Below are 23,225 nucleotides of genomic sequence, written 5' to 3'. Positions count from 1 at the left end.
TCTAAACCTTGTGTCCGCGACTATGGAAAGTGAATGTGTTTCCGTCAGTACGACTGTGGCACTTAGATGTTTACAATGTGACTCAACTGGAAACAGCTGCTCCGGATCGATTGGTTTCCTGAAGTGTGTGTTTGTCTCGTCAGATGCGCTGCTACTGTCTCTGGAGGAGCTCCTCAAATTGTCCCACGGACATTTCAAAAGTAAGTGCGGAACCGGCCATAGCTCCTGTTAGGAGCTTTTAGCTCCTGTACAAGATTAGCATGATACTCCCCTTCAGACTCTCTGTTCTTTAAGACTGGGTTCACCCAAAACATTCTTTTCGGTCTTTTAAATAAAATGAAAAGCTTGTCTTCACTGGATGAGGAAGTCACAGACGTCGCAAATTCGTGTCGCGGCTGATGTGAATGGTTTTGACGCGAACTATTCACACACTAAACATTCGCTTTTCGCTTCGCTTTTTTGCTACACATCCGGTGTGAAAGGGCCTTTAGTCAGTCCAGATGGACCAAGTGGGAACTGGGAACAGCCAATAGGATTCATTCTATAAGCATTGGTGTGGATAAATATACATCGGCCAAATAAAAGGCATTTTTCCTACCCTGATTTTGGCCTCTGATTTGAACGCTCTGTTTGAAGGGGCGTGTCTACTGAGGCTTCAGTGTAAACGCCCACTGCTGTGATTGGCGGACATATTTGCATATGAAATAGCTGCTATTACATGTGGAACCCTCAAAAAAAAAAAAAAGTTTAGCACGTTTTTACTATTATATATATTTTTTAGGGCTGTCAAAAGATTCATCGTGATTAATCGCATCCAAAATAAAAGTTTGTGTTTACATAATATATGTGTGTGTACTCTGTTAATTATTATTTATAAATAAATACACACACAAGCATGTATATATTTAAGATTTTTTTTTATTATATATAAAACATTTATATTTAAATATATTATAGATTATATAAATGTATATACAGTATATACATGCAAATATTTCTTAAATATATACATGAATGTGTGTGTATTTATATATAAATAATAATTAACAGAGTACACACACATGTATTTTGTAAACACAAACTTTTATTTTGGATGCGATTAATCACGATTAATCTTTTGACAGCCCTAATATTTTTATATGAAAATATAAATAAGAGATTGTTGATTATAATAGGAGTTTTGGTGAGACTCCACTGATAAACTTGCGCTGTTTGATTGACAGCTCCAGTGATTGCATAGGGAGTATTCTTTGTTCGCTTTCTATATATAATTGAATCACAATTTAAATAACAGATTACTTTCATCCTACTGAGAGAAACAATGTGAAGTTGAGCGTTTGATTTACTGATACACAGACAAAGAACATCTGACTGTGCATATCAGAAATCACTGGTCTCAGATCAGGCATTAGAATTAACACGGTTACTTACATGTTGTGGCATTACTGTCGAGTCTATATCGTAAAAGTCTGTTTGTAAAGCCTGCGCCAAAATTGCGACTGATTTACCAAAGAATCCACAGTGAAATGTAGCGAATACAAATCGCATTGGTGTGGATAAATATGAAGTGGCTTTTTAGAGCACTTAATTTCTTTTTTCATGGTGTCTTTGAGGGTGTAAAACTGTGTGAGGCCATAATAACACTCCATTGAAACTGCTAAATGATTACACCTGCTTTGGGGCCATGGCTGACATCTTCTGTTGGCGCAATACACTAAATGCTTAAAAACGCCAATCAGAGCTCATCCAAATCTCCTGCTGGCTGTTCACGGCTCCTCAATAATGGCCTGGCAGAGTTGGGACCATTTATTCAATTACTTGCTCAATTAAAAACAATTATCGATGTATTTATTGACGTTAGGAGAAGGACTCCCTCATGAATATATAAACTGAGGGGTTTAATCAGATAAGCACTGTACGTAGGGGGACAGTGAGAGGAGACTTTGTTAATGAGACATGGAGAAATGGATGTAGCCGTAATGCAGCCATCGGCCAGCTCATACACAGGGAAAGAGAAGGACAATTGTAAAAGGATATAAGGTATGCATACATATTCACATGACTCCTTATTTGTCCCCCAGTGCCTTTAAAAATACACCATTGTTCATTGCTGATTCGTGTTTGCTCAGAAGACATTAATGCAGTATTCCGATCAGGTACATGCCTCGGCGCACCTGTGTTTGAGGAGGTCATGGGAATCAAGTCGAGATGCGGAGGACAATAACTTCGCAACAGCTGCCACTGCTGACTGTCAAGAAATGGGTTTATTAAGTTGATGTTTCTCATGCAATTTAGTTTTCCCTGACCTCGGCTCCACACTTCATTCTCTCCATTCTCTCACTTCCCTTGTTCTGAGGTCACTAAAAGGAGTGGCTTTGTTCTTCCCCACCATAATTGTGTCAATACAACATAAGGCCGGCTTGGAGCAGTGCTGACCTGGGCTGTGGGAGGGCATCGATTTCTTTGGAGTTGTTGTTACTAAATACTTTTGAGCTTGTTTGTGCACCGGGCAACGAATAAGACCAAAATAGCTTTTCGCTGTGGGTGGTAATCATAAGACTCAGCAGCTGGAGCCACTGGAAAGTGTTAATTGGTGCAAAACTTGAAAATCCGACCACCTAACTTAAATTTACAGACTTTCGCTGAACTGAACTGTAAAACAGGACAGAGACAAATGACTTAAGGCGTCATGAACTGCATTGTTTTATTGTTTCATAATGTTTCCTGGGATGCACTTATAATGTTGGTATTATTTTCATATTAAAATGGTCATAATTTAGAAATAAAAGGCATTTTTCCTACCCTGATTTTAGCCTCTGATTTGAAGGGGCGTGTCTACTGAGACTTCAGTGTAAACGCCCAATGCTGTGATTGGCGGACACATTTGCATATGAAATAGCTGCTATTACATGTGGAACTCTCGAAAAAAACGTTTAGCACGTTTTTACTATTCTATATATTTTTACAAACAGTGCAAACACAATGTAAATAAGAGATTTAATGATTATAACAGGAGTTTTGGCAAGAATCCACTGATAAACTTGCGCTGTTTGATTGACAGCTCCAGCGATTGTAAAGGGAGCGTTCTTTGACCGTTTTCTATGTATAATTTAATCAGTTTAAATAACAGATTATTTTCATCCTACAAAGAGAAACAATGTGAAGTTGAGCGTTTAGTCACTGGTTTGATTTACTGACACATAGAGAAAGAAAATCTGACTGTACATGAATCATTACATATCAGAAATCACTGGTCTCAGATCAGGCATTAGAATTAACACGGTTACTTACATGTTGTGGCATTACTGTCGGGTCCATGTCGTAAAAGTCTGTTTGCAAAGCCTGCGCCAAAGTTGCGACTGATTTACCAAAGAATCCACAGCGAAATGTAGCGAATACAAATAAATAATGCTCAACTGACACATTCACATTGTTGAAAATGAATAAGCACATTCCTAGCTTTAGGATCCTTTGGAAGGTGATGTTATTTTTAGTCCAGTGATCCTGTATCGCTCTTCTCTCCTCGTCATCTCACTAACACTCCAGTGGGCGGGGCTAAAGGTGCAATGATGAAGTAGGCGTTTATTCTGAAATGTGTGTTTCTGAAATGTCATGCCTCTTAAAATAATGGCAAGTTTTAACACACTACTAACTCAACCAGGCCCGCCCCTTTATTTTGCATATGCAGTGGGCGGAAATAATTTAAATGAGGAATATTGTGACGTGTTCGTTCCCAGAAGAAAACCCAAGGCTATAATGGAGGCGTTTCAGGGAGTTCAGAAACAGTGACACTGATATAGAGATTAACTCCCGCTGGAGTGACTTTGTGCTTTGCTACTTTGCAGACATTTTCATGCTCGAACAGCAACATTACACACTAAAAAAGTTTTTAAAAAGCATATTAGCAGCTGTTTAAGTGGCTGTAATTTCTTCCTGCTTAGCAGCGTTGGATGCAGCTTCAGCTGGCTTATTATTTGGTTTTAGGATTATTCGATTTTAATATAAATCCATATAACAATTATGGCAGTCCATTTCACTGGGAATTCAACATATGGTTTAAACATGCAAACTGTGTCAGCATAATTGATTTACCTATACAGCGAGGCTGGGATCCACTCCAGGTGCCATCAGCCTGGCAGAAGCGTGTAGTGCTGCCCACTGGGATGTAGGGAGACATGCAGCTAAATGACACCTCGGACTGGAAGATGAAACTGCGGCCTTCCCTCGAGCCAAAACCAGGGATTCCAGGATCTCCACAGAACTTGGCTATAATCACAGAAATCATAAAGAAACACATTCAGCTATATCATTCTGAAATGGCTAGTTATGAATGATGCATGTACACTTTTAGAAGAAAAGGTTCTATATGGAACCTTTAAAGGTTCTGTCAGGTGATTCATATATAGAACCTTTAAAGGTTCTGTCAGGTGCATCATATATAGAACATTTAACGGTTCTGTCAGGTGCATCATATATAGAACCTTTAACGGTTCTGTCAGGTGCATCATATATAGAACCTTTAACGGTTCTGTCAGGTGCATCACATATAGAACCTTTAACGGTTCTGTCAGGTGCATCATATATAGAACATTTAACGGTTCTGTCAGGTGCATCATATATAGAACCTTTAACGGTTCTGTCAGGTGCATCATATATAGAACCTTTAAAGGTTCTGTCAGGTGCATCATATATAGAACCTTTAACTGTTCTGTCAGGTGCATCATATATAGAAACTTTAACTGTTCTGTCAGGTGCATCATATATAGAACCTTTAACGGTTCTGTCAGGTGCATCACATATAGAACCTTTAACGGTTCTGTCAGGTGCATCACATATAGAACCTTTAAAGGTTCTGTCAGGTGCATCATATATAGAACATTTAACGGTTCTGTCAGGTGCATCATATATAGAACCTTTAACGGTTCTGTCAGGTGCATCATATATAGAACCTTTAACGGTTCTGTCAGGTGCATCACATATAGAACCTTTAACGGTTCTGTCAGGTGCATCATATATAGAACATTTAACGGTTCTGTCAGGTGCATCATATATAGAACCTTTAACGGTTCTGTCAGGTGCATCACATATAGAACCTTTAAAGGTTCTGTCAGGTGCATCATATATAGAACCTTTAACTGTTCTGTCAGGTGCATCATATATAGAAACTTTAACTGTTCTGTCAGGTGCATCATATATAGAAACTTTAACTGTTCTGTCAGGTGCATCATATATAGAAACTTTAACTGTTCTGTCAGGTGCATCATATATAGAACCTTTAACGGTTCTGTCAGGTGCATCACATATAGAACCTTTAACGGTTCTGTCAGGTGCATCATATATAGAACCTTTAACTGTTCTGTCAGGTGCATCATATATAGAACCTTTAACTGTTCTGTCAGGTGCATCATATGTAGAACCTTTAACGGTTCTGTCAGGTGCATCATATATAGAACCTTTAAAGGTTCTGTCAGGTGCATCATATATAGAACCTTTAACTGTTCTGTCAGGTGCATCATATGTAGAACCTTTAACGGTTCTGTCAGGTGCATCATATATAGAACCTTTAACTGTTCTGTCAGGTGGTGCATCATATATAGAACCTTTAAAGGTTCTGTCAGGTGCATCATATATAGAACCTTTAACGGTTCTGTCAGGTGCATCATATATAGAACCTTTAACGGTTCTGTCAGGTGCATCATATATATAACCTTTAAAGGTTCTGTCAGGTGCATCATACATAGAACCTTTAACTGTTCTGTCAGGTGGTGCATCATATATAGAACCTTTAAAGGTTCTGTCAGGTGCATCATATATAGAACCTTTAAAGGTTCTGTCAGGTGCATCATATATAGAACCTTTAACTGTTCTGTCAGGTGCATCATATATAGAACCTTTAACTGTTCTGTCAGGTGCATCATATATAGAACCTTTAACGGTTCTGTCAGGTGCATCCTATATAGAACCTTTAACGGTTCTGTCAGGTGCATCATATATAGAACCTTTAACTGTTCTGTCAGGTGCATCATTTATAGAACCTTTAACTGTTCTGTCAGGTGCATCATATATAGAACCTTTAACGGTTCTGTCAGGTGCATCATATATAGAACCTTTAACTGTTCTGTCAGGTGCATCATATGTAGAACCTTTAACGGTTCTGTCAGGTGCATCATATATAGAACCTTTAAAGGTTCTGTCAGGTGCATCATATATAGAACCTTTAACTGTTCTGTCAGGTGCATCATATGTAGAACCTTTAACGGTTCTGTCAGGTGCATCATATATAGAACCTTTAACTGTTCTGTCAGGTGGTGCATCATATATAGAACCTTTAAAGGTTCTGTCAGGTGCATCATATATAGAACCTTTAACGGTTCTGTCAGGTGCATCATATATAGAACCTTTAACGGTTCTGTCAGGTGCATCATATATATAACCTTTAAAGGTTCTGTCAGGTGCATCATACATAGAACCTTTAACTGTTCTGTCAGGTGGTGCATCATATATAGAACCTTTAAAGGTTCTGTCAGGTGCATCATATATAGAACCTTTAAAGGTTCTGTCAGGTGCATCATATATAGAACCTTTAACTGTTCTGTCAGGTGCATCATATATAGAACCTTTAACTGTTCTGTCAGGTGCATCATATATAGAACCTTTAACGGTTCTGTCAGGTGCATCCTATATAGAACCTTTAACGGTTCTGTCAGGTGCATCATATATAGAACCTTTAACTGTTCTGTCAGGTGCATCATTTATAGAACCTTTAACTGTTCTGTCAGGTGCATCATATATAGAACCTTTAACGGTTCTGTCAGGTGCATCATATATAGAACCTTTAACGGTTCTGTCAGGTGCATCATATACAGAACCTTTAAAGGTTCTGTCAGGTGCATCATACATAGAACCTTTAAAGGTTCTGTCAGGTGCATCATATATAGAACCTTTAACGGTTCCGTCAGGTGCATCATATATATAACCTTTAAAGGTTCTGTCAGGTGCATCATATATAGAACCTTTAACGGTTCTGTCAGGTGCATCATATATAGAACCTTTAAAGGTTCTGTCAGGTGCATCATATATAGAACCTTTAAAGGTTCTGTCAGGTGCATCATATATAGAACCTTTAACTGTATATATGGAACTAATATATAGAACCTTTAACTGTTCCATCAGGTGCATCATATATAGAACCTTTAACGGTTCCGTCAGGTGCATCATATATAGAACCTTTAACGGTTCTGTCAGGTGCATCATATATAGAACCTTTAAAGGTTCTGTCAGGTGCATCATATATAGAACCTTTAAAGGTTCTGTCAGGTGCATCATATATAGAACCTTTAACTGTATATATAGAACTAATATATAGAACCTTTAACTGTTCCATCAGGTGCATCATATATAGAACCTTTAACGGTTCCGTCAGGTGCATCATATATAGAACCTTTAACGGTCCCCTCAGGTGCATCATATATAGAACCTTTAACGGTTCCGTCAGGTGCATCATATATAGAACCTTTAACGGTCCCCTCAGGTGCATCATATATAGAACCTTTAAAGGTCACCTCAGGTGCATCATATATATAACCTTTAACTGTTCTGTCCGGTGCATCATATATAGAACCTTTAACGGTTCTGTCAGGTGCATCATATATAGAACCTTTAACTGTTCTGTCAGGTGCATCATATATAGAACCTTTAACTGTTCTGTCAGGTGCATCATATATAGAACCTTTAACGGTTCTGTCAGGTGCATCATATATAGAACCTTTAACGGTCCCGTCAGGTGCATCATATATAGAACCTTTAACGGTCCCCTCAGGTGCATCATATATAGAACCTTTAACGGTCCCGTCAGGTGCATCATATATAGAACCTTTAACGGTCCCCTCAGGTGCATCATATATAGAACCTTTAACTGTTCTGTCAGGTGCATCATATATAGAACCTTTAACTGTTCTGTCAGGTGCATCATATATAGAACCTTTAACGGTTCTGTCAGGTGCATCATATATAGAACCTTTAACTGTTCTGTCAGGTGCATCATATATAGAACCTTTAACTGTTCTGTCAGGTGCATCATATATAGAACCTTTAACGGTCCCGTCAGGTGCATCATATATAGAACCTTTAACGGTCCCCTCAGGTGCATCATATATAGAACCTTTAACGGTTCTCATCATGGGATCATTTTATGAATTTAGTTTTAATTTTGAATAAATTAAACAGCTCGTAAATATACTGTATCACTAGAATAATTTAAACAACCTGTTAAACATGAAAGTGTTATTGCAATCATTTAAGACATTTTCCCCCTATATAGAACCTTTTTGGCATAAAAAGTTATTTCAAATTGAGTCAAGAACCCTAGAGTTTTAGAACCACATTGAACCTTTTTTGTGGATGTTTTATTAAGTTACATCTTGGGTAACATAATTTGATCCTTAACATCTACTTACAAGAAGCAAAGAAAAGTGATGTATGAATACTAAAATTGTGAATAAGGAAATGTGAGGAATATTCAAAAACTTTGTTAGTAATGTAACAATATACAAAAAATGCCTACCATTGGTTCATTCATCACACTAGAAATGGAAGGTCAAATCAAGTACATTGCATTGTGGGATATAGCATTTCACACAGTGTGCTCTGTTGTATGTATACTGCACATTTTGGCAAATGTAGTAGGTCATCCAGGTATTTTATGCATAGAGAAAATGTGCATACTGTGCACAATATACACTACTGTCCGGTAAGAGCTTGCAATGTTTGTAAACTCTCTTTTCCTCACCAAAGCTGCATTTATTTGATTAAAAAAATACAGCAAAAACAGTAATATTGTGAAATTATTTTAAAATGTAATGTATTCCTGTGATCAAAGCTGCATTTCAGCACCATTACTCCAGGTTTCCGTGTCACATGATCCTTCAGAAATCATTCTGATATGATGATTTACTGCTCAAAAAAACGTTTCCTCCTATTATCAAATGTTAAAATCAGCAGTGCTGGAAACAATGTTATTTTCAGGATTCTTTGATGAATAGCAAGTTCAAAAGAACTGCATTTATTGAAAATGGAATCTTTTGTAACATTAAAAAATGTCTCTTTTGATCAATTTAATACATCTTTAATCATACTGACAGAAATTTTGAACAGTAGTGTGCATATTATATACTGCAGGAATAGCAAGAATAGTATGTTAGTAAAAAAAAGCCCCAGAAAACCGGGGGAAATCCCAAGCCCTCGATGAACGTTATCTACGGCTCGGTCTCTGTCAGGCAAACAATGGGTCTGGAGGGAAAATCAATCACATGGTGGACGTCACCAACTGACTGATCCATCATAAATATGCTGGTCAGACTACTGTGCCTGAGAGATCTAGCACTACAAACCTAGACTTTTCTTGATGAATTATAGATACGCTGTCAAGATATAAAATAAAAGTGGAAAAGAAAGAGAAGGAAAAAATCAGTATCACAAAGTCAGAGGTACACTTTCTTTCTCAAGTTTTTTTTTATTTTTATACAACGCCTGCTTTTGTTCTATGTGAGGGATAAAACAACGGGTACCTTTGTGATAACTAGGCTTTTTAAACTTTAAATTCTCTTACCAGTTTCTTCATCTTACACAGCATCATACAGCATTGGGTGTGCTGAAACAGACAGAACTGATATCCCCCATGCTGAGCCCAACGTGTTTGGTGTCCTCAACAAATATTGCCATCTTATCCAGGGGATGTAATGTAAATTTGATGAACTATATGTGCTCATTCAGAGATGATCCACTCAATCAATCAAAATCCGTGCCATCCGCAAGCATATAAGGTGCACACATAAGCCTTCTACTGCGTTTTTTGGGAAATGCTGGCATGCATAGGATTGCAAACACCCACAGGGATGAAGCAGTCAGTTTGATTAATATTAATAGAGGAGTACGGTACTCACGCAGGCACTGGGGCACTTCACCACTCCATGTACCATTGCCCACACAGGTGAGAATGGCAGGAAAGGAGAGCTCGTATCCTGGGGAGCAGCTGTAACTCACGCTGGTGCCCCATTCAAAGTCCCGTCCCTCCAGGAGCCCGTTTGAGATGGGCGGAGGAGCTGTGCAGGTAACGGCTAAAGGGAGACATTAAACACAGGAGAGTTCAGCTCATACTTAAAGGGATACTTCTCAGCTGGAAAGATGAATGTGTATTTAAATTGGGTCATTTATGTAGTAGAAATGTGAAATTATTTTTGAATTTGGTGCCTTCTAGACTGAGAAAAGCCAGATTTTTTTTTTTTGACTCATGTGGATGAAAGACAACAACTCCCAGAATGCACTTGTTTCGCTGCCCTACGAGGCCACTCCCAAGCCCCGCCTACTGGTTATCACTTGCCCGCCGTGGTACCGCCCCCACCGTCGTGTTCATTTTTATAGTAATAAAATAATTTAGTTCAGTTAGAGAACAGACACTACCAGGGGTTCCCACTCTTTTTCAGCAACCATTTTCCAGTACTTTTCCAGGACATTTTCAATTTTATAAAAGACAAGGATCATGCCAAATATTGCTTTCGAAGTCTTTAAAAGCTGTACAGTTTATTGCCATTACTTAACAATCCAGCATTTTTCAATATGAGCTCTTAAACATTATGACTATGGAAGCTTGTTTACACCACAGAATAGAAAGAAAAGGTAATTGAGACTTTTTATCTCACTATTCTGACTTTCTCGCAATTGCGAGTATACATATTTGTGACATAAACGTGAAAATTGTCGCAATTTTTCCCTCAGAATTGGACTTTATAACTTGAAATTGCAGTTTAGATCTCACAATTCTGAGAAAAGAAGTCACAATTGCAAGATATAAACTCGCAACTGCGCAAATAAGTCAATTGTGAAGAAAAGGTCAGAATTGCGAGTTTATATCACGCAATTCTGACTATATCTTGCAATTCTGACTTTATAACACACAAATGTGACTTTATATAAAAATGATGTGATTAGGTAGCAGCTTACGAGTTAACATTCACTGCATACATTTGAGCAGTTAATAGCATTAGCTAACTGCTGCAAGTGACAACACAAGACTATACTGGTATCAAAATTATACTGGTGTTCAGGGACAGGCATTAAACTGGTTTAGATCGTACTTATCAGACCGCTACCATTTTGTCTGTCTAAATGGGGAAAAATCAAAGATGACGTCAGTAGACTATGGGGTGCCGCAAGGATCCGTGTTAGGCCCTCTGCTATTCTCAATATATATGCTGCCACTTGGTAATATTATAAGAAAACATGGAATTAATTTCCACTGTTATGCTGATGACACTCAATTATATATTTCATCACGACCGGATGAAAACGCTAAATTATCTAAACTGACAGCGTGTGTTGAAGATATTAAATACTGGATGACGTGTAATTTTCTGCTATTAAATTCAGATAAAACGGAGGTGTTACTTATTGGTCAAAAAAACTGCCCACAAAACCTCTCGCAATACAATTTTACCTTGGAAGGATGTCCTGTCACTTTATCCACTACAGTAAAAGACCTGGGTGTTATATTAGACCGCAACCTGACATTCGAAAATCATATTTCATATGTTACAAGAACGGCATTTTTCCATCTTAGAAACATTGCTAAGCTACGTAACATGCTATCTATTTCTGATGCAGAAAAGTTAGCTCATGCATTCATGACTTCGAGATTAGATTACTGTAATGCTTTATTAGCTGGTTGTCCTGCATCCTCAATAAACAAACTACAGTTAGTCCAAAACGCGGCTGCTAGAGTTCTTACTAGGTCAAGAAAATATGATCATATAACACCAATTTTATCATCTCTACACTGGTTACCTGTGAAGTTCCGTATCAATTACAAAGTATTGCTACTAACCTATAAAGCCCTAAATGGTTTAGCTCCAGTGTATCTAACGGATCTTCTATCGCCCTACAATCCATCGCGCTCTTTAAGATCACTAAACTCTAGGCTTCTGGTCATTCCTAGGATATCTAAGTCCACTAAAGGAGGGAGGGCTTTTTCACATTTAGCTCCTAAACTCTGGAATAGTCTTCCTGATATTGTTCGAGGTTCAGACTCGCTGTCCCAGTTTAAAACTAGATTAAAGACGCATCTCTTTAGCCAAGCATTCACATTATAATTATCTTTTTATACTACAGTTAAATCGGATCAAAAGCATTAATATAATATTCTGAACAGCAGCTACGCTAATCATTTCCCATCTGCTTTTCTGTTGTTATCTCGGGACACTAGTCCCGAGGTAAATAGTTCATCAGCTCCAGTTTGTATCCAGCCTCTCATGGAGACTTCGGATGCCCCGACACCTGTGATGAGACGATTCGACACCTGTGATGAGACGACTCCACGCCTGTGAAGAGACGACTCAATGCCAGCGTTGTTATGGCCTAAATTAATACACGATTGATTAACTTTTTCGAACATTATTCTTTAACATTGTCTTTCTAACATTTTTCAATGTACATTTATGAAATGCACTTTCTGTAAAGCTGCTTTGAAACAATGTGTATTGTGAAAAGCGCTATACAAATAAATTTGAATTGAATTGAATTGAAAAATTTGAAGACTAAACATCATTTTTCAAAATACTACTAACACGTATCAAACTCAGCATTCCTGAACATGTGCTTTCTGCAACTAACACTAATTGTTTGGGCCAGCGATAAACTCCTTATACTCGGCTAAAGAAATAACTTTTTTTTTAATTATTTTCCCTGACAACAACAAGATTTTCCAGGACATTTGACATTTTCTCAAATTTTCCATGTGTTTTCCAGGACTGGAAAATGTGTCATACATTTTCCAGGTTTTCAAGGTTTTCCAGGACGAGTGGGAACCCTGACTACGATTAAAAACTGAACGTGTCTGTTCAATACAGTGTGAGCTGTACGAGAGTTGCAGCACAAACGCAGCAGGAGTCAGATTTCATTCATCACGAGAGCGAAGAGCTGAGCACGGCAGTCATTCACGGCCGCACATTGCGTGTCCAGTCTGGCGTGATTTCAGTTCATGCCTGTGGAAGCTTAACTTTCATTGGAATTCAATGAAAACACTTGCGTTGCACCGCTCCGTTATCAATGGTCATGTTCCCATCCCCCTTTTTTATGCGCATTTTGAGATATCGCATAAAAATATGCCAAGATGCACATAAGTTAAAAAAATTTGCAAAAAAAAAACGTATGCTCTCGTTTCAGTGGGATAAATTTTCTATCCGATACGAAAACATGCGCATAAACTACGATGGAAATGCATTATCAAATAAATTCCATGATGCGCATAAAAAAAAAAATCATGTGACTTTCGAAATGTATCAGCATAACTGTAGTAATCAGCGGAAAAATCTTGTTTGCAAAGCATCTGAAATACTGTTTTGGTCATTCAGAAGTCTGTTGTCAAAGATGCTCGGGATATTTCACTCCTCTCTTGCATGACTGCGTTCCCAAACAGCAGCATCTGCCTCTGAAAGCATGACAACACGTTTATTGAGACGCACAAGTTTCTCTGAAACGCAAATCATTTATTATATACGAAAATGATTATATATGGTGGCTTCTCCTATGTTTCTTAGTGATTTTTTAGCGCTAGTTTATCAGGAAGTGACGATTATGTTCTCTTCGACTCACTGGTGCTTTGTGCAAATGTTTTATGCGATATTGCATTTTTGCGCATAAATTACATTCACAACTTTGGATGGAAACATAGCTAATGTCTGAGCGGTCGTGCGCATTTTACATTCTGTGAGTGAGATCCCACCCCTGTGGGCGGGTTGAAAACATGCATAACTAGCTCCTACTACTGGCTGTAGTCTGGCCAAAAAAACCTCAGATCACGCAAAATGACGATATTTGCGTCCTCGGAGGCTTTTTTCCAGACATAAAATACATAAACTCTCATCTCAGGGGGATATGAGGGGGGGCACGATCATTGGAATATACGTTCGGGTTTCTACTGATACAAAGCTTAATGCTAATCGCTGAAGTAACCCTTTAATGACATTTCTAATACAAGCAGTGTTCATTTCAATGACGAATAATTTGTCACAATTTTCGTCAACAACCCTTTTTCATTTACGAAAACAAGACGATAACTAAATAAAAAAGATAGAGATGCAACGATTGCAATTTTCTTGGCCGATTCCAATTTCCGATTTCCGATTTTTTGTTAATGAGATCGGCCGATACTGATTTTTGCCGATTCCGATTTTCTTTCTAAGAACTATAATTGACAGCATATACAAACAAAAATATTTTTTTTCTTCAAAGCAAAATTTTATTTTTATTCTAAAATAAATGATTAAACATTACAACTTCTCTCACTTGAACAACTCTCAAAAATTAAGTGTTCTGTGCATGGAAAGAAGTAGAAATAACAAATAACTGAAAATCAGTTGCTTTATGAAACATTATAAATTGAACTTTCCCTCTTTTTTACTTGTCTTACAAAAGTCAAAAGATCCTATGAATGAACAAACCTGAAGTGTACAATACTCCTCCAAATAATAGTTCAGTAATTGGGTAATAAATATTGCCAGCTAGGGATGTCACGGTACCAAAATTCCAGTAGTCGGTACCAATACCATACAAATATTACGGTACTCTGTACCAATTTCGGTACCACAGCTAAATGTTTTTTATTTTTTTTATTTAACCATTTAAAAAAAAAATGTATTAAGTTTATTATTTATGATGATAATCATTATAAGTAAATAATACATAAACATTTAAAAGGCTGTAGGCTGTTTAAAAGTAAACATTGTTTATAAAAAAAAGATCAAGTGAAAAATAATCAACCATTTAAGCATAATTATTATTATTAGTAGAGTCGTATTATTATTACATACATAGAGTCGGCGCTAAATCTACTGTAGGCTACAACAGTAGCACCACTAGTGTTGGATGACAAAAACTATGACAAAAATCTACTATCATTTTCGTCAACAAATAAAAATGAGATGAAAATATTAGGGAGGGACGATTAGGGAAGAGACACAGTCAGAACTGATGTCCTGTGTAAAAGATTTGAATTGTAACGTGCTGATCTAATGGCAGGAAAACACGGCGCTGTTGAGCTTCTACAGGCTCACGCGACAGCGCTTCAGAGCGGTTCATTCATGCCAGGCAATTGTTTATGAACTAATGATGATTGACGACGATGTTTACTTTACAATGTTTACATGGTAATATGATTTAGACGGTTGTAACAATGCATATTTGATCTCCCTTAACTGAACTTAAATGAGAAGCTGCAACTGCAATAATGGCGCAGACATTTCAAAATAAGAGTCAATGTGTATTTCAAGCTTGTTTATAATTAAAGTCACACATTATATATGTTTTCGGTTACACAATACACCGTATTTAATTTCATATCCATTTAATTCTAGTCAGGAGGAAAGACTAAGAACAGTATTTGACACATATTATTCAATTAAGTTTCAGGGTTATAATAGTCAACCAAAACTAAAAAAATCCTCATTACTTGAAATTAAATAAATGTTAACTGAAATTTAAAAAATAAATCAACTTAAACTTATTTGAAGCTTTAGCTTAACCTGATATACTAACTAAAACAAAAACTAAATTATAAAAACAGTATAGATGTTTTTAAAAAACAAACAAAAAAAGTTAATTAAGCTCTCTTTCATATGATGACACGATGTCAAAATCGAATTTTTGACATGTATTCAAGTAACAGTCGGTTATGTAACGCTCAATAAATGCATTGCAATTTAACTAAACTCTACTCTAGTCGACTAAAATCTTATGATATCTTAGTAGACTAAAACTAAAACAAATTCAGGTGACTAAAATATGACTAAAATTATATTTTAGTCAAAAGACTATGACTAAAACTAAATCAAAATTTGCTGTCAAAATGAACACTGAATACAAGTTAGGGAAAATCAATGGCTAGCTGTGCATTAAACGATTTGAATGCATGACGTGGAGGCAAAGAACCACCAGACACAAAGCAGAGAGCATTCAAAGAATTTCAAGCACAGCTATCCGGAGATTACCCCGCTCATACCATGGTAATTTTCCAGCATTGACTAGCTGTTTTTGATATTTGCAGTGCAATATTTGATTGGAATATTAAATATGAAGGTTTTTTTCATCAGTTACGGATCTTTAGATCCAGAATTCTGCCACTTTAAATCAGACAGAGTAAAGTAGTGCGGTAAGATTACCTTTATTTGAATGAATGAATTACAGCATTGAATTATCGATTGATACTTGCTGTGCAGCTTCTTTGTTTTCATAGTGAAGCTACGAGTTTCAAAAACTTAAAGAGAGATGTAACCACTCGTTGCTGAGAAATATATAATGTAGCAATTCAGTAGCAAAGCTATTTTATTAACATAAGCAGCGGGGGCAGAATTGATAAGCTTCTGTGCTCCTGACTGTTTCTGTGACCTCGGTGTGCGAGTGATGTGTGTGTGTGAGTGTGTGTGTTTTCCATCCCGGTGGGGACTTCAACCTGAATGCACACAGACTCATCGGGACTCATAGGCTCTAAATCAGGGTCCCCAAGAGGAAACACGCTTATAAATCATACAGAATGAGTTTTTTTTTAATGCAGAAAGTTGTGTGTGATGGGTAGGTTTAGTGGTAGGGTCAGTGTAAGGGGAGAAAATATACAGTTTGTACAGTATAAAAACCATTACGTCTATGAAGATTCCCCACAAAGATAGTGAACCAGGCCTGTGTGTGTGTGTGTGTGTGTGTGTGTGTGTGTGTGTAAATGACATCAGCGCACATAGAACAGTGATTAAACTGACTGGTACTACCCGTGCAATAAATGGTTTTAATGCACACCTTCCATCCAATCAGAACATGGTAATATTAGAAAGTAACCAATGTTAAAATTCCACTTTTTCCTAGTCAACAAATGTTCAGTGAAAGGAAGTGCTTAACCTTTATAACATGCTGATTGTTAGTCTCAGGAGGGCAAACTAAATATTATATGAGCTTCTTTATTTTCTTTTCAGTTTATATGAGGTTTGCAACCTTGTTACCAAAATTTGAGGAATAAATACGCTTTAAAACCCTATTTGATGTGATATATTTCTAGCAATAAACATTAAATAAACACAAAAACTCTCCACAGGGGCTTGCTTGTTTTGGAACAAATGTGGTTTGCAGTTAACTTAACTTTCAATAAATTAAAGAAAAATCTTTGTTTGACAATTTTTTCTTGCCATGCTTTTCAAACGGTCCAAATGACGGTCCTAAAAATACTTAATTTATAAAACATTTTATATTTAAATTAAATGATTTTATATTATAATACATTATATTTAAAGAGTATTTATATTTTTTATAATATTCAACAGATTTGATCACTTGTTTTAGGCATTGACATTTTGCTTTTCATGTAAATGCATTTATTTAAGGATTTTATTTGAGATATTTTGCCAACACGTAAAGCCCATATGTTTAATGCATTATAAAGGTATTTATACACTGTAAAAAAATCCCCGTAAAATTTACAGTAAAAACCTGGCAGCTGTGGTTGCCAGAACTTTACCGTAATAAAAAAATATGGTAGCAAGCAACATTTTAGGTCTTATGGGACAGCACTTAGTTTACTGGCTTTATAGACAACAACACATTTCCCGACAACAACATTTTGGCCAGTGAAAATTCTGAGTGGCTAGTAACTTTGGAAAACCACTAGCCACAGTGGCTGGTGAGCAAAAAAGTGAATTTCAAGCCCTGATTATAATGTATTATAACTGTGGTTATAATTATTCATGAGACCATACGATGCATTACAAGGTGCATTAAAAATATGTTTATAATGCATTATACATAAGAGCTTTAAGTAAAGTGTTACCGATATTTTTATTGGAAAACAAGACAAAGTCACTGATTAAAGGGTTAGTTCACCCAAAAATGAAAATTCTGTCATTAATTACTCACCCTCATGTCGTTCGACACCCGTAAGACCTCCGTTCATCTTCGGAACACAAATGAAGATATTTTTGTTGAAAGCTGATGGCTGAGAAAGGCTTCAGATAGGCCTCCATTGGCATTCAGTACATTGACACTCACAAGACCGATAAAAGGCACTTAAAACGTCGTTACAAAGTCCATCTCAACACAGTGACTATAATTTATTTATAATTTTATTGACAATAATTTTACGATGCGACGACAATAGTTTTTGTGCACAAAAAAAATAAAAAAATAACACCTTTATCCAGCTTGTTATTGTCTTCCGTGTGTGCCTCCACGACGCATGCGCGAGAATATGACGCAGATCCGGCGTTCGGACACATGACCAGAAGAGATTTGTTTACAAGCAGAGGAAGACGTGCGTATCTAAGCTGTTGGATTCTACATTGATCTGCTTTAGGTCTCGGCGTAGTTCTCAAAATGGGGTTAAAGTGTGCATTTCATGGATTCCCGAACCCCGGATCTGCATCATATTCTCGCGCATGCGTCGTGGAGGCACACACGGAAGACAAGAACAAGTTGGATAAAAGTGTTATTTCAATTTTTTTTTGCGCACAAAAACTATTGTCGTCGCTTCGTAAAATTATTGTAGAGTCACTGTGGTGAGATGGACTTTGTAACGACATTTTAAGTGCCTTTTATGGGTCTTGGGAGTGTAAATGTACTGAATGCCAATGGAGGCCTATCTGAAGCCTTTCTCAGCCATCAGCTTTCAACTAAAATATCTTCATTTGTGTTCCGAATATGAACGGAGGTCTTACGGGTGTCGAACGACATGAGGGTGAGTAATTAATGACAGAATTTTCATTTTTGGGTGAACTAACCCTTTAAGAACAAAACTTTATACAATGCATATCAAATAACTGTATTAATTGCAATAATATAATTGTCAAACCTGCAATAGAAAAGTTTAATTTAGTGCATCGAAGAAGAGACAAGAATATGCCTAAAAAAAGTGCTAACTATAACAGTACTAGCAGGTTGAGTTAGTTAGAGAGATGAATTGCTTCTGCTAACACAACTGAAGGCACTGAATGCTATATCTGTCTTAGAGGCCCCGTCTTTTCCAATAACTGCCCGCACAACTCTGTGAGGTAAGTCCTCTTCCCCGGTTATCAGTCCTCAGGTACCACACCAGCCTTTAAAATCAATCACACTCCAGCAGACAGGAAGCCGATGCCTTGCTCAATCGGGCACTCATGATGACACATGCCCCCACTTATGGAGCAACACCCAATACGACACTCGCGTACACACACACACACACACACACACACACACACACACACACACACACACACACTTTATACCATGGTAAAGTCCCAGCCAGACTGCAATTACTGCCTATTCATTCGGCTGTGATGCAACCGATAATCTCGTTGTATTATTAACCAGAATCAGTGTTGGCATCCTTTTAAAAGGCCTGGACCAGATCGGGGCTCCTAAGCTAATGAATATTTCATACATACTGTCTACAGATGAAGAAAAGAGACAGAAGGGACACACACACACTCAATGTCAGGATCCTTCCCACACCTGAAGCGTTTGACAGAGGTGGGAGTGGCTCTTTTTTGAGCGCATGCATATTAATGGCTCCGCGAGGCAGAATACCAGTGGAGTTTAGACCGAGAATATGAAGTTCAGGGCTCCTCAGATTTGTATGCACAACATGTCCTTTAAGAGAAGGAGGAGGTTGCTGCCTTCAGGAATAAATGAGACATCTGTGTCTATCTAAATGAGCTTAGCAAAATGGCATTTGAGGCCAGGGCACTGGTGAGGATCACAAATGCAATGTCCAAACCTGAAATTCAATTTCAGATCACTTGATATATTCAGCACCAGTTCATCTCCTGGCAGTAGGAAGATGACAGGAGTCATTTGTGAAATTAATTACAAGAAATGCAAGGGCTCATAGGTCAGAGCTGATTATAATAATGGGGACAACACAGCCCTGAAGGGGGTGAACGCTCAGTCCGTGTTCCCATCCTACGACTGTCATTTGTCACACAGCATGATTGGTGGATAAACCACGAATGTTTACCGTTGGTTGCAGCGCAATCGCACGAGAAAAGATGAGTTACAAGGGTGCATAAACATTCCTCCCCCTTTTAGCTCTACATTTCAAACAAGACATCCATCACAACGGCGAAGACACAAAGCTGGAAGACCTCAACTCGCTCTAGGAGAAGCATCTGTGCATCTAACGCTCAGGGCGGTCGGGGCCAGATGTGCAGATATATCAGCGAGCGAGTAAGCTTGAGCCGTGCATTGTGAACAATAAAGCTATTTGGTTTTACTTGGCAGAGAAAATGCTGGAGTAATGTGTTAATCTTGGGACGGTGAATGAGAATTTGGGGAACACTTTACTAGAAGGTTCAATTAACATGTGTTAAGTATCAGGATCTAACAATGATCTGTTCATTTACATTTGTGTATAGTCCATTAAAAATGTACATTTATTCAACCTGCTGTTGGGCGGAAATCTTTTATCTTCGTCATTTTATTAATTTTTTTTCTTAATCATTACTATTGGTCACTAGCCTGACAAGCCAGACCCACATCAAGATGTTGGGTCTGGGAACACACCATTGGCAGGGCTCAATCCGAGGGGCGGGATAAACGGTTGTCTTTCAAATTCCCTCTGCACGCAATAGGATTGCGCTACAACCAACCAAAGAAGGTGAAGCGGAGCTAGTTGATTAAACTTTCGCCGTATCCGGTCGGCAAAACTCCAAACACATCTTCCTTTCTTAAGAATGACTTCAGTGCCGTTCTGTTCTTTTCTCAAAGAAAAGCTTAACTCTAAGTCTTCCAAAGTCACGGACAAAGCCGGTTCGAAAGGCCGCTGTTCGCCAGCTTCTTTGTTTACAAGTAGCACTCGGAACCGCCGCAACTCTGCCGTCATTATGTTAAGCCCGCCCACCGACTCTATACACGATGTGATTGGCCTGACCAGAGTTTGGTTTTTCCAGCTCGCAAGCCAACGGAGAGTTGCTAGACGCCCTGGCTGTAAATTAGATTTGCTGCCGCTAGTGTGCGTCTAGATTTCTAGGCTAATTGGTCACCCTTTACATCTATCTGTGGGTTTTGCAAAAAAAACTAAACAATTTACCCCCGGTTTCACAGAGGCTTAAGCTAGTCCTAGACTAAAATGCATGTTTGAGCTGTTTTAACTAGGGATGTAACTATAATTAACATTCATCATTGTCTTCTGTGTGTCAGAATAATCCATCGTGTCATCGCGGTCGTGATCAAACGTACGGCTGTAGTCTTCTTTTTTGCACATATATTTCATTTGAAGAAGACGTGATGAAATATGTGCGCATACATATGTGCGGTTCATGTTTAGAGCACTAGAGTATATGAAATATGTCCATAAAAAACATAAAAGTGCTCGCTCCGGTCTGTTTCTGATTGATGATCCACATGGTGAGCGTTGTTAAAGTCATCGCGGCGCCCCACACAGAAACCGCTCTCTTGCGCACGCCGCGTGTAGTTTGAATTCTCCGCCGTAATCATAGGCTGAATCCGAAATGGCCCCCTAAACCCTCTAATAGGGCACTATTTGAGGGGACATCCATTTGTAGTGTCCAAAACCACAGTGGACGTTATTGAGTACACTCATTCAATCCCACATTGCACCACAATAACGAGTGTACAGCCGATGTGCACTCAACGGCTGTCCAAATTCACGCACTTAGTTTAAGGCTAGTTTTAGGCCCTGTCTAGCCTGACGTCGTCATACTCAATTCTAGTCAGAATATGAGTCTGATACTGCTCCGTTGGGCTGTGATTATGGGGCATGTTTCAACCGAACCAGGAAAGACCTCAATTGGATAGACCTACAACCAATCAGAGCAACGGAGCGACGCATAACGTTAGTTGTCAAAAGTCAACAGAACTCAACTGCACTGTGTTGCCATGTCCGCGGGTTGAAGCGACCCCAATTATGTGATATACAGACCCAGGAATGCGAATTTTAGCAGGCAGCCCTGCCAAAATAACACATATTTTACCCCCCAAATGCCTTTTTTCCCGGAGAACCCCCCCTGGAAAGCTATTGGGCTTGTTTTTGGCTAGTTTTTAGTAACGTTAGCAATTGGGCGGGTTTTGTTGTAAAAACTTGGCAACCCTGTCTCCACGCCCACTGGAATAAGTAGCCTTACGTTAGAAGAAAAAGATGAGTGTAAATGATCTTTGCCGTTGTTGTAAAAAAAGAATTTAAGGATACACAGTACTTACCAACACGATCATCATTTCTGAGAGAAATAGTAAAGGTGAATGCATATACGAACAAGTTCTCCGTTTAGGATTAGAAGAAATTCAACCCAAGCGCCTTTGATGACGTGGATGATTACGTTACTGTTTATCATCTGTCCATCATCGTCTAAAGCGCGCCCTGACAATTTCATTGGTCCGAACAGCTTCTGTTCGGGCATAATTACTTCTCTATGGATCAAGTCTAGACCGAACTGCCCGAGTAAAAATGTTGTGGGCTAAGTTCGGCTGGCATCGAGGCTAGGCCCTGTCCACACGAACACGGGTATTTTCAAAACTGCAGCTTTTTCTACGCGGATTGGCTGTTCGTCCACACGCAAACGCAGTATTCAGTTACTGAAACCGGACATTTTTGAAAACTCCGGCCAGGGTGAAGATTTTTAGAAACTCAGGTTGCAGCGTTGTCGTGTAGACGGTGAAACCGGTGAAAGTGTGCGCCACTCTCTCCTTTGTTTGACGTCAGATTGTGCGCCGTTATCTCTTTTATTTACATGAGTCGAGTCTATGCAATGGCGGACATAGCTTTTAATAACTCTGCTAACAGCGCTTATCACATACATGCTCAGTTATCTCGTTGTGTTGGAGAAAAGAGGCGCCAGAATTCAATAATACAACATAGTAATGCAAGTGTGTGAATCTATTACAGTCCACTTGGGCGCTGCCCCTGTGTAGGCCTATATACAGTTACCTGTCACAGAGTCCAGTAAAGGAACTTGTAGAAGGGTTTCACTGAGCCCATATGGCATCCCTCAGTGCATCGGTGCCGTGGATGGGACCCATGTGGAAATCAGGCAGTCAATCATAGCGTGGTTTTGCGTTTTCATGTGGACAGAGATTTTTTTTAAACCGTGCTTGTGTGGATGCGATTGTTTTTTAAAACGGAGGAGGAAAAACTCTGGTTAAAAAAATACCTGTGTATGTGTGGACTAGGCCTTAGTTTTCATTCACTCCTTCAAGTGAACTATATT

The 23,225-nt window shown here is 38.4% G+C and overlaps 1 protein-coding gene across 1 annotated transcript in view; it reads right to left on the bottom strand.

The window, feature by feature from the left end:
- csmd3b (CUB and Sushi multiple domains 3b) overlaps window positions 1-23,225 on the bottom strand; it is a gene marked incomplete at its 5' end in the record, with an annotated part of 796,761 nt that overhangs the window by 43,843 nt on the left and 729,693 nt on the right. Inside the window, 2 exons of the mRNA XM_079829185.1 lie at window positions 4,093-4,266; window positions 9,942-10,115. Coding sequence (XP_079685311.1) covers window positions 4,093-4,266; window positions 9,942-10,115 — 348 coding nt within the window. The remainder of the gene's footprint in view (window positions 1-4,092; window positions 4,267-9,941; window positions 10,116-23,225) is intronic.

The sequence above is a fragment of the Gobio gobio genome (assembly GCF_949357685.1).
Source record: "Gobio gobio genome assembly, chromosome: 11".
NCBI classification, from domain to species: Eukaryota; Metazoa; Chordata; class Actinopteri; order Cypriniformes; family Gobionidae; genus Gobio; species Gobio gobio.
The sequence above is the reverse complement of the archived record's forward strand: the minus strand, read 5'-3'. Positions and strand labels throughout refer to the sequence as shown.